Below are 13,381 nucleotides of genomic sequence, written 5' to 3'. Positions count from 1 at the left end.
CTGACCTCTGGGGGTCACTGCATGTGCTCTCTCTAATACATGCCCATGTGAGAACAAATACAATACGTTTAAAGGGCATAGGTGACATTTTATTTTTCTTGATAATAGGTTCAATACCACTACTGACTATTTTGACTAAAGGGTTGTGGTGTGGAATTAATGGAGTATTTATTCCATTTCAATTGAATGGCATATATTTTGCATCCAATACCTACTCAAATAGCCTGTGACACATGGATGTTATAAGATCATAATAAATGGGATTTATGTGAGCCTAGTTTTTATATCAACTGTAGATTAATAATGAATCATCGAACATTTCAAGTTGATAAAATGAAAGGTGATAACTGCTTCTTTCATCAGGGGGCACAGGAACTTTTGTTGGAGAGCTGGAGTTGGCCCTCAGGCTGCTTTGTGCTAACCACTGGCCTAAAATATGCCATAATGGCTGCATTTTACTGAGCCATAAGAATTACTTTTTAAGTTGGGCGGCTGTATTTCCCATTCAACTGTTGCCATATATGTCGGACACTGTGTCGTGATTAGTAATATAATCACATTGTGATGTAGGTCTGGGGCTGTCGTTCTGAATCAAGAGGTCGTAGGAAAAGTCTAAAAGATCACAGGATGACTTGTATGAGTGAAGTTGAGCACAAAGATTTTTTTTAAGACTTTCCTAGAATATTTGATTGTTTTTCTAAATAATTTCAAGTCAAAGTTGGAATAAAAACAAAACAAGGACCTGGTGTCACAAGTGGGGTCAGACACTGAAATGACTTTCAAGGAATTTAAATTTGAATCATTATCATTTAGCTTGTAAGATGCAATCAACTAAAGAATTGCCCTCACTTGTAAACAAAATTACCAAAACAGGTTGTCACTGCACTCTGGGAACACTGGATAATCTATTGTTAAAGTTTAAATAACTGCCAACAGTTGCAGGGCTGGATGTTGCTTCAGCCTGACGCCTTGTGGCGCACTTAAACACGGTTGTTATTATAATGGTGCACAAATCTTATTTGACTATCTTATATTAAACAGAATGTTTTTTTTTCCCTGTTTCAAAATTGAGGTAAAGTCAGTTGGTTTTCATTTTGCCCTTCCTTAGATACAGCTAGCTAATCTGATGAAAAGCCACTCCCCTATGATATATTGTAGATAAACACAGGGTGTTTGATTGTGTGAATTAACTATTATTATGAACGGAAGCTTAAGTAATGTCTGATCTAAGACTAATTCTGCTGCCCAAACAGAGAGAAGTAGTTCATGTCTGATTACGTCAGTCTCACTGAAATGGTTGTTTGATTGCCTTCAGCAAAGGCCTGACCTATACTCAAAGGAAAAACTACTGTAATTGATGATGAATAACTCAATAAGACAACTGTGATTACCGGTTGCGTTTGGTGCCAATCTCTTTTAAGTGTTAACTCCTGCTGATGGTTGCTATGTACCAGAGGTCAGAAATATGATCCAATCATGGGCCAGTTTTTATGAGAATTGTAAACTGAGATCAAGAATCGGACAAAAGATCCACACATTAATAGTTGAGTTTCACGGAGGATAGATACAGTATATTCCTGGAGAAAACAACCTTACCTCAAAATAGCGTACCAGCTAGGATAATATGTACCCGTGCTGTCATCTGTAGCCAACAGTACAGCTTCCCCTGCTTCCTCTTCTTTATTACAAGATGGCAGAAATATTAGCAGATTTTGGAGGCTAGCGAGGATATACTATATCTAAAATATCTATATAAAACAAAGAGGAAGAAAAAAATGCAGCAGAGGAAAAAGTAGGAAATCAGCACAGGATGAGAAGATATCCTGTCAGAAACAAGATACCTTGAATGTTGTCAACTTGCCCACTAAAGAACTATCAACTTCCAGTTGTCAAGAAATTTAACGTGAAAGTTATTCTTTCGTACCGACAACTTATTGCAAAGATTGCAATTTTTATGCTGATTCTCATGAATTATTTATGATCCATATGTGTTGAATAATTTTTTTTCCAATAGACCTAAAGTAGGATGACCTAAAATGACCTGTATACAGTTGTCTCGTTTACAATTGGAGCCCAAACCCCTTGCAGGTATTGAGAGATCCTTTAAAAATGTTCCTTTTAGAAATTAATCAACGCCTCAATGTTCTATAAGAAACTGGATACATTTCTAAATGAAAAGCATTTGGAGGGGTGATGCATATATCCTTCTCATACACACCATATATACCCCGATCAGGCAATGCCAGCTTTTTCATATTGTAATAGGACGTCATCAAGACTCATCTGCCTTCTGGTAAAATTTCAGGGTACTGTTGCAAAAACACAGTGTTGGCTATGAATTTGTACTTGACCTTACAAGTGCTGCAGAAAATCTAAGTGCTTTGTTACTGCTTCAACCTCAGCAGCAGAATCTGCAGCAGGAAGTGCCGTGCTCCTTGTTTGGCTTCGTTTATGCAGCAGCTTGTAAGCTGCACAGTGACATCATGTGGACTCAGTGGAGAAATACATTTACACATTTTTACACACTAGAGCAGCAATTGTTCCTAAATAGTTTGAGCAGAAGTGGCATTCGTAACTGCATTTCAATCATTAACTGCCATGATTAGATCAGCATGTGTGTAACTATCAACCTTACTCTTACACTCACACATTACCTCGCAGCTGTGGCTATTATTCCTGATATCTTGTCAAGTTCAAAGTTCAACTTTAGCCTCATGAGGTGAAGTGTAGGTTTACAGTATGTTGTAAGTCCAGTCACCCTGAGAGCCATGTGAGGTCTTTTTACCTTATCGTGTTTGTGTCACAGACAGAGACAGACAGAGTAAACTGATTATTCTCCAGAGACACGGTCGCACAGAGACAACATTCAGCACCGCACCGTCTGAACCTGGTTGTATATTACCTCACAAAATTAAAAAGTTGTTATATAAAAACAAATAAGGTAGACAAGGACAATCAGTCCCATTGCTTGGACTTTACACTTCTTAGATCACGCAGGGATGGCATGTTTTAAAGAGTTTCAGTAGTAAATTCAGAGTAGATCCAAACTAGTCATATCCATTACAAGCTGTTCAATTTTGAAAAAAAAGAGGCATTTTACAAGCAAAATGTGTTGTTTTGTCAACTGTATTTTACTATTAAATCAACTAATTAGGTTAATCTAACTTGTTTGGCACTAATAAAACTTGAAGTAACTTAACTTTCAACAGCTATTAGAAAAGTATTTTGTGGATGTACTTTCATTAAATAGGGATTTGGATATAGGTGATGGAAGAAGCATTGTATAAACAAGGTTTCTGTTAAAAGCTTTTGGAGTAACTGCAAGTTATGACACCATGATCTCACTGTAACAAGAGTTGAGTGTGCTGAGACTAAGTGCTGTTTGAACAGAAACATCACATTCTTTTGATTAATAAAGTGATTTGTTCATTCAAAAACTTGCTTAAAGTTTAAATTTAACATAAGTTTAAAGTGCAGAGTGAAAATCAGATTGATGAGGGATTGAATCAGGCTGCATGTTAACACAAAAAAACCATGGCCACTATCTTTGAACTTTGGTCTTTTGAAACCTAGTGTCACATAAGTTATCAAATCATTCCCTGACTGGTTGAAAGGACGCTTGTGATTGGTCAGAAGAGTTGCACACCCCAGTCCCTGCCCCCTACCTCTGTGCCGGAGTCTACTTTTTAACTTTGTGGCAGTGATCACCTGTTTCACTTACGGCCTCAGGTTCCTGTCCCAGTCGCACACCTGACAGCAGAATGTCTGACAAGGGAACCTTCGATACCAACGTGCTGACCCTCACCAGGTTTGTTCTGGAGGAGGGGAGGAAAGCACAGGGAACAGGTGAGCTGACCAACCTGCTCAACTCCATCTGCACTGCTGTCAAAGCCATTTCCACTGCTGTCAGGAAGGCTGGGATCGCTAACCTGTGAGTAATATTTCCTTTGTGTGGGGATGGTAGCAAAAATCATGTATCTGAATATGCAGCTGAATATGACAAATAAGGAGACAAAACTACAATATGCACTATATGAAATCTATCAAAATCTATCAAGGTAACTGTTTTTTGATGATTTTCTTTCAAATGTGGTAAAATAGGATTTTGTATGTGCCTTATGACATTAGAATCAGTTAGCAGGTTTAACCTAGCCCCTGGCCAAAGGTAAAATCTGCACATGTTGTGCACGATCCCCCAGGGCAAAGGTCGGGAAGATAATGGGATTTTCAGACATTTCTCACAGTGTGGAAATGCACTTTACAAGACAGTTTGTAAATTGATTGTTCATCACACCCAGTTATCTACGCTTTAGAGTTGCACAGAAATTCATGGCTTCAAATTAGGCTCTAAATACTTCAATCTTCTCTTCTGTTTTTCCTCTCCTGGAAGATATGGCATTGCTGGAAGCACCAATGTGACGGGGGACCAGGTGAAGAAGCTGGATATCCTGTCCAATGACCTGGTCATCAACATGATCAAGTCCTCCTTCACCTCCTGCGTGCTTGTGTCGGAGGAAGATGAGAAGGCCATCATTGTGGACCCAGACATCAGAGTATGTTCATCTGTACAGTACATGCATTCATGGCCGTACAACCATGTGCCCCTTCCCTTCACGTGAAGGGTTCTCGGCGTCATTTCGAGACTGATACAATCCCTTCCCCCCCCTCACCTGACAGGGAAAATACATTGTGTGCTTTGATCCACTGGATGGTTCCTCAAACATCGACTGTCTTGTCTCCATTGGAACCATTTTTGCCATCTACAGAAAGGTTAGTAACTGTCACCTTGCATGTCGATTCCATACATGATGAGGTTGTGACACCAGCCCATTGTTACAGCAGGGAAGGTCCAGGTGTTCCTGATTACATTAACGAGGGCTTTGTCCAATGCGAGAGTCCCAGTAATTAACTTCATTATTCACACCTGTTCTTTTCCCACTGGGACAAACCCTGTGGTCAGATTGGCTGAGGAAGTTTCCTGAATCTTGAGGTCACCCGGAAGTATTTGATCAGCAGCCATGATACGAGCTGTTCGGATTCTCTAAATGCATAGGGAAGGAGCTCCAATGCTAACTTTATTATCTCCTTTGGAATAGGGTACACCGGAGCTTCGGACGTAAACGATTCAATCCAAAGTAGAAGAAGTAGAAGAGTGTGAACATGGCGCATGTCGTCATGTCAATTACTGTTACAGATGAATCATTTCCATGATGTCATGGCATTTACGTGGTGTCGCACGTGGGTGAAACACACTGAAACATGCTGATGGAGCTGCTGCGTTTTTTTGTAGTTCATTTTCGGAAACTCGTAGTTTCACCCCGGCAGAAGCACGTCATTAACATCCGCCGTCGCGTGATGACGTAGTATAGTGAAAGGCGAGTCAGATTCTCTAAGGAGCGCTGTCGGCTTTTCCTAAGTCCTAGGAAATGTAGATAGGAAAAGGCGATAGGAAGGACTTTCCGAATCCACCCAAAATTTCTGTTAGCATTTATCTCAAATCCCTGTACAGACTCATACAGAGCTGCTAGCATTGGTGTAATTTTTGCAAATCGGCATCTTGAAAGTGAGAGTAGCGTCTTCATTCGCACATACCAAATTTTCTAGAACATTTCAAGAGCCATACAGTGACCTGACATAACATGTACATATCGGCCTTTTATGTAATTCCCCCAGTAGTGCATCCTCCCAGCCTGTATCAGTTTGTCAAAGAACATAGCATTCCTACTTTTTCCACATGGTGTTCCATAGACCACAGACGATGAGCCTGCAGAGAATGATGCTTTGCAACCAGGAAGAAATATTGTTGCTGCTGGTTATGCTCTGTATGGCAGTGCCACCATGATGGTCCTCTCCACTGGTCAGGGAGTCAACTGCTTCATGCTTGATCCGGTAAGATGCCACCCAAGGCATTACCACTACCCGATTCTATTTTCTGTTGTCCTTTTACTGTGTTTTCAACTACATCTTGCCAATCTGATGTTCTGACATTTCTCTGCAGGCAATTGGTGAGTTCATTTTAGTGGATCGAGATGTAAAGATCAAGAAAAAGGGAAAAATCTACAGTTTGAATGAGGGATATGCACAGCACTTTTATCCAGATGTGACAGAATACCTGCAAAAGAAGAAATACCCAGAGGTAATGGCAATATGTGAACTGATAGTCATTTTGTTTTTTAACATCATTACATTACAAAAGTGAGCAGTGTTATTATTGTTTTAAATACAATGAAACTGACTTGTATTTGACACAAAATGTCTGTGTTTCTAGGATGGTTCTGCTCCGTATGGCAGTCGATATGTTGGCTCAATGGTAGCCGATGTTCATCGTACTTTGGTGTATGGAGGAATCTTTTTATATCCTGCTAATGTCAAGAGTCCTAATGGCAAGGTGAGTGGATAGAGCTTCTATTAAAAAAAAGTTCATAATTTAAATTTTTTCTATATCTTTACATAATTTGTGCTAGGTTATTTGATATTTACCTTCATATCACATCACTCATCTCTCTGCTACTTGCCTTTCAGCTGAGGCTGCTGTATGAATGCAACCCCATGGCCTTCATCATGGTGCAGGCAGGAGGCATGGCCACCACAGGATCCATGAACGTTCTGGACATCCAGCCCACCTCTATCCACCAGCGAGTCCCTGTGGTCCTTGGATCCCCTGATGATGTGCAAGAATATATTTCCATTTACAAGAAGCATAACAAATGAGGTACTCAGGTCTGCTATGTATCAGACTTACATAAGACAGTATGATGTAGGCATAAACTGGAAAACTGTCTAGGATAATAGATAAAGTATTCTTTTTTTCTCCCTGTCTTTTTGAACCCAGCAGGCGGAGTCTGGCAGTGAGCAGAGCTAAACACAATCAGAAGACTCAGTCAGACGTTGCTTTCTACTCATTCCTGCTGCACTGATGAACGAAGCAAGCGCTTCACTGGAACCTCACACTGTTTTCATTACGCACAAGCATTGTGCTGTGTGTTATTTGAAGGGACATACCCTGTATTTTTTAAATAAAGACAAATGAAACAATGCTCACATTCTTCACTGAGTTGCAGAAGTCAAGTAAACACCGTTAGTTGGCATATCATCCATAAATTAGCGAGTACAAATGACTGATATCGTGCAGGATCCTTTGATACAGTCTCTTAGTAAAGAGTGCCCCCTGCTGCCGCGAAGACTTTATGGTGTACAAGGTCCTAGTTGTTACAGGCTGGACAGAGGTCAAAAATCGTTGTGCTTTGTATAAATGACACAATGGATAACATCCGAAGTGTGCCTATCATTTTATCCACTTTTTCTGTGACCACCTTACATTTCTTCGTCATTAATAGTCTATACAAGTTGTTGTTTCATTGACCATCTGCTCAAACTGTGTTTGAAAGCAGCAAACCTGGTTAGAGATCTTTGGACTGAAATATAACAGGAGTTGTTTTTTTTAACATATTACACACATGTTCACATCTTTTTATGGGCTGTGAGTTTTCCTGAATATGCACATGTTGTCTGTCACGTTTTCTATGTAGGAAAACACTTCCTTTCGTGTTCATGTTCTTGCTAAGGAAGCTGAGAACAATTCATTTCACTACAGTAACATTGAAATTGGATATAGTTGGACTTTTGGATGCAAGCCCAGATATCTCCAAAGTAAAAGAACATTGTTTCCATAAGTTATGAACAACTATAAAGCAACAACATAGCGATTAGTTGTTTTTTTTAAATTTGTATTTTTTATTTATTTTTGCTTTATTCTACTTCATGACTTTACCCATAATTTAGACATTTGAATCTCTGATGGAACTTTGCTCTGATTTGAAATGTTTTGCTGAGAAAGACTTTTTCTTTCTTTCTCTGCTCAGATAAGGCGAGTGACACCACTGTCATGTCCATACTGTAAAGCTAGAGCTAGCGCTTAGCTCAATGTAAAGACTGGAAATGGGTAGAAACAGCTATAGCCTGGCTGTTTTTGAATATAACAAAATCCATCTTCCAGAACCCTCCGAAGTTAACTAATTAGCATTTTACATATTCAGTTCATTTAATTTGTACATAAATCTATTTCTGGTACAGAACAAAATCGCTCTGTTTTTCAAAGGATTAACCAAACAAGATATAAGACATAAGGGAGCTTTAAGAATTTGGACAGATACAGTTTTGCTGTCTGCCCTGTTTTTATTCTTCATCCTAATCTAAACTAAACAGGTTTTGGGTCCAGCTTCGTATTTAATGGACATATATGAGCTTTTCATGTGACTGTCTGGAAGAGAGAATATTTTCCCTGTGTGTCCTTGTTTCCTTCCAATGATTTCTGGCACCAGAAGCAAACCCTCATAATGCGCCTTAGTGGCGGCAGAAATGTTGCTGCTTTTGCACTGTACTAATGAGCCAAAAAGACTCACTGAGCAAAACAAAAAGATCAAGCAGTATCCCCGCACAAAAGCCCTATTCAATCAATCAAGTTTATTTAGGAAAGCCGTTATTATGGCCAGTAGAACAACAACAATGTCTTTGACGTCAGGGTTTGGGTATGCCTGTATCTCCTTCAATATGTTACTGTAGCTTCCAGCACTGGAAAACAACAGATTGGAAGTCTGATTAGAAGCTTAATCAGATTTTAATTAATATTGATGTCTACTGATGTCACTTGGAAACTTGGCAGCGAAGAGCCGGGTGGAATTTTTATTACCTTTTTACTCAAATCTTGGCAATTTAAAGCCTCTTAATGTGAGAATATTGCATGTGAGTCATAGGAAAGTTAAATCATGTGAACTGAAAGCAGATGTTTGATCAGAGACGGAAGGCTTGGCGATTTTGAAAGGACTCCTTTGTGTATATATGGAGAAACGCAAAATAACTTATGTTGCTCCAGAGTTCTGGATGGAATCCATATTGTCTGGTATTCACTAAAAACTGAACCACTTCCTTTATTTTATGTGTGTTTGTCAGTGTCAGCATTCAAGGGTCTCAGTGTCCATGAGACACACCAACACTCACACATTACAGGCACACATGTTTATTTCGATTTTGTTCTGACTGTTCGTGATTATAGGTTACTGAGTCAATATTTAGATTTAGCAGGAAAAGCAAAACCCAGCCTGTTTGTTTTTCCCCTGCTACTGTGTGTGGTAAGTGCATATGTGCTGTGTGTGCATGTGTGTACTGAAGTATAATGATATAATACGAGGAAGAAATGTAATGACAAAGAGTCTATTAAATCATCTCAGCCACTAACAGAACAATGTGAGATTAAAATTAAACTGTACAACAGAGGTTTGAGACAATGGTAGTGGTTAGCATAACTAACCATGTTGTCACAGCTACTTATACCTGCTAATTGTAACTGTTAATTTATAATATGATTAAATATATCAGATCCTTTTTATTTTGTTTATGCGGCCTGTTGTTTCCTGCTGTTGCCCTTCACTGTCTGCCTGATATACACCCCATGTCCAGACAGGCTCTGTTTACTTTACACTCTGATGAAGAGTGTCACAGTCTGTGTCTGTGGTGTGTCTTTGCAGTTGACAGCTTACTCAGTCAACAACCTCCTTCTCTCGACAGCCCATCTCAGTTTTGCTAGACGCTAGACTGAAAGGAAGATCCCAAAAGACAACAGATCGTCCACTTATTGTGTTCATCCAGGAATTAAGAAAACAAAGGAAAGTATCCTGAAACAAATGTAAGGAATCTGTTGGCCCATTACTTTGGTCTGAACTGAAAAACAGTATCTCAACAATTTTTTTCAGGATTTTACGTAAATCTGACATTCATGGTCCCTGAATGATCACTCATACTGACTACAGGACTTTCCCCTTCAGCATAACCATAACGTTGAATTTTGTGGTTTGAAAAATTATAGGATGGTCTGTCAAAAAAAAAAAAATTGGTACAGATATTCATGTTCCACTCAATCACTCTTCACTCCCTTTTCCTGTGGTGCTACCGTTAGGTAAACAAAACTAATTCATCCAATAATTTGGTTGTTGACTGTCAGGGACCAAGCAGTCAAAAGATCAGACAAACACAGGATTACTTCTCAAAATTGGTTTTTATTTCACCCAAAACATTCTAAAAAATGCAAAAGGTATGAAAAAGATGCAAACTGAGTATAAATAGGGACCATTAAAAGAGGTCAATCAATCAAAACTATACCCAAAAATACTGTTAAAAACATGACATGAACTCAAACAACTGACCTGAGAAATTAGACAAGGGGAGACATATATACACAGACAACAACTAAAACTCTACACAAAGAAACCCCACTCCCCCCAATGCTATTGCAGCTTTTGGTCTGGTCCAATTATTGGGCCTCTGCATTTAAGTTGACCCACCCTCAGTCACATCTTTTGGCCAAACCAGGAAGGAGGATGATGCAGCTGACACCATAACATTTTTATTTCAATTGTGTGGCTGTCACAATGACCAAGTACCTCAGAACAAATAACATTCCTCTGAGTCTCAGCTGCACTTAGTGGTATACTGTACGCTAACATGCTAAATTGTAAATGTGGTTGCTAAAGATGGAGCATCTTTGCATGTCTTTTTCTAGGCACTCTTCTTTATTAGACAGCAGACAGTAGAAAGTTCACAGGAAATGAGAGGATGAATCTGGGATGTTGCAGTTCATGGTGGTCGTCTTAACCAGGGCCACAAGGCTGCCAATAAACATCTCATACTCTGGTGGTCCATCTCCATCCTGTACCGAGTGGAGGGAGATATATGCACTCCTGGCCTGGAGGAGCTGGCACACCATATTTGGTTAGATTTCCAAGAGCTGTTGATCATGTGGCCTCTGAAAAAACAGTGATCTTGTCTTCTGTCAAAAGGTGATCTTGATCTGAAACAGGCAAACAGAACACATCAATACGTTAACAGTAATTAGCACAATTTAAGAAATACTCTAGAATACAGGTCTGCAAAAACAGTTGATTGTGTGGCAGCAGTAAACTGTAGTTCGCAAGCAAAAGGTGGAAACTATATCTAAATATCTATTCAGCCACTGGCTTCCTCAATGAAAAAGATTTTCTGTAGCAACCTTAATAACCCCTGTCATCAGACTTATATATGTGACCAGACCTACCATCTTTCCTCTTGTTTGACTGATAAGCATAGTTCTTCTGAGCACAGTGACAGTTCACAGACCCAGAGAGCCTATGTTTAAATTAAACATCCAGACCACCCTGGTGCACCCTGAAGCTTACTCCAAATACTGCCTCAACCGCTTTCCAGAAAAGACCCTATTACTCGATACATCACAAGACTGCAATTCACATTCCCACGTCCAAAGTCTCAACTTCAATCTGACATATGAGTGACTGTTGTAGTGTGGAAACATCCACTTAACTCTCTGGTTAAGCTTTTGAGGTGACTCTGGAGAATACTCGTGTCTAAGACTGGGACAAGATTTAATTAATTGACACCAACTTGGATGGAAATACATGTGTATATATATACATACATAAATTATTGCAGTATGGAAGGCAAAGAAGTGAAATATTTTATCATTATATTTTTACAAATAATGTTGTGAGGCAAAATCAATGATTGCAGTGCACTGTGCTGGTCTTCTTCTCTCAAGTTTATTGTTGAGTATGAGGCCAACATTATATGTCCTTGACGACTGCTTTGTGTGTACCTTAACAAACATACATCACAAAAATACTTTTTAGTGATCATGACAAAATGATACTCTGGAGCAAGCATGTGTGAATTCCTGAATTTTGCAAGAATATTGATCTTCTCTTTTCATTTGGTTTGGTTCAACAACAGCAGTAACCACAATCTTTCGTAAATGGTAAAAAAATAAGACCCCCTCGGGTGATCTTGATTTATTCCATGGTGTTATGAATGGGGAAAGTAGGACCAGACCACCACTGTTGGCGCACATCGCAAAAGGGTGGTGTGTTTGGATTAAAAGCCTGCATGTGGTTACTGTCACTGAAGGCAGCCTCATCTGAGCTTGCGGCCACCGGAATAGAGTCACTATTTCTTTTGCTTGTAGGATATGTGTATAGTAGCAACAATAACTGTAAACATGAACCACCAAGACTACAGGCCTCTCTGACCACTTTAACAAAAATATGATATATTAAAGGAATCTCCTGGATATGTCTCATATATATATGTGCAGAAGGGATGTGTGAATTCTTAAGTGGCCTGTATGAGTAATTTAAGAGAATGTAGGTCATTCGTCAGTTTTCTTCTTCTTGGAAATGTCTCATGTACGAGCAAAGTCCACTGATGGTCCAGACTTTGTCGTACAAGTCATGAACATTTGTTTGGCATCAGAATTATAGTGGCTTAATCTGAAAAACAATGGAGTTTAAATACGATACTAAAATGTATTAATTTAAAAAAGAACACAACAAACTAAATTCAAAATTCATGTTCTGTTCACCATATCATTATCATAACCGTTAACTTACACAAAACTGTCTTACACTGCTTAATGTGCTGTTGCATGCCTCGCTGTATATTTGTAAATATATATATATATGCTATGTGCTATTGCTATTAAGTCCTGTCTGCCTTTATTGGTATCTGCCTGATGCTGCTTCTTGTTTGTCCCACATGCTTCATGTGCTATCATCACATGCTTATCTTAGATGTGTGTTTTTCTCAACCCATCTTGTTTAGTTTATTTGCTTTTTAGGGAGCCTATGGTAACATGACTGCAGATGAAAAGTAGCTTTTTGGCTATATCTGGCATATTAAAGAAATGTTTATTAATATGCACTGTCCCTGTCAAATAAAATAAAGATAAAGATATTCATAATCACTAAATGCCAATTTACTGAGAGGTTTATCAGATTTTTTTATTTGCATATATTGTCACAGCAGCTAATTTCAATGGTAGGACGATTCTCTCACTCCAAGATTCTTCAGGGTCATTATGCAGGTCACTGTGCTTTTCATTTATGCAGGGAAATATTTCAACATCTTCTAGAAGAATTGCCCCAAAATGTCATACCAACTTTCTTGATTCCCCGACAATGACGCCTGACTTCGATGATTCCCCTGACTCTTCCTCTTGCTGCCTCAACGAGGCTGACATTTTTGTTTCCATCACTTGATTGAATACTTAAATTTGAGTTGATTAGACATTGTGAGCATGCTAGCATACAGTCTAAGATAGTAATCATCAACACCTGCTAGCATGTTGACATTGTCATGATGACCAATGTCAGTATTCTGATTAGCATGTAGTGCAGAGCACTGCAGTGCATAGCCTCCCGGAGATGCTAGCATGGCTGTCGACCTGTGGTCTTCTTTAACCGACATTTTCTCTGTTAAACCAGCATTATTTTTCTCTCCCTATACAGTCTAGCCTTTATGACACCAGAGATGTTTTGGGATGGCACCACCTGTTCTGAGA

The 13,381-nt window shown here is 39.1% G+C and overlaps 1 protein-coding gene across 2 annotated transcripts; it reads left to right on the top strand.

Moving 5' to 3' along the window:
- The first annotated feature begins 3,695 nt into the window (after window positions 1-3,695).
- LOC118285388 (fructose-1,6-bisphosphatase 1) lies at window positions 3,696-7,037 on the top strand. 2 transcript variants are annotated; one of them, XM_035609014.2, is made up of 8 exons: window positions 3,696-3,931; window positions 4,391-4,553; window positions 4,678-4,770; window positions 5,749-5,889; window positions 5,999-6,136; window positions 6,269-6,388; window positions 6,523-6,712; window positions 6,836-7,037. In XM_035609014.2, exons 1-7 carry the CDS (start codon window positions 3,762-3,764, stop codon window positions 6,709-6,711), a joined length of 1,014 nt encoding a protein of 337 aa, XP_035464907.1. In that variant the 5' UTR covers window positions 3,696-3,761; the 3' UTR covers window position 6,712; window positions 6,836-7,037. The 2 variants fall into 2 exon arrangements, with proteins under 2 accessions (XP_035464907.1, XP_035464906.1); XM_035609013.2 differs by having other exon boundaries at window positions 3,697-3,931; window positions 6,833-7,037.
- The last annotated feature ends 6,344 nt before the right edge of the window (window positions 7,038-13,381 follow it).

The sequence above is a fragment of the Scophthalmus maximus genome, chromosome 20, assembly GCF_022379125.1.
Source record: "Scophthalmus maximus strain ysfricsl-2021 chromosome 20, ASM2237912v1, whole genome shotgun sequence".
In the NCBI taxonomy this organism is placed as follows: Eukaryota; Metazoa; Chordata; class Actinopteri; order Pleuronectiformes; family Scophthalmidae; genus Scophthalmus; species Scophthalmus maximus.
The sequence above is the reverse complement of the archived record's forward strand: the minus strand, read 5'-3'. Positions and strand labels throughout refer to the sequence as shown.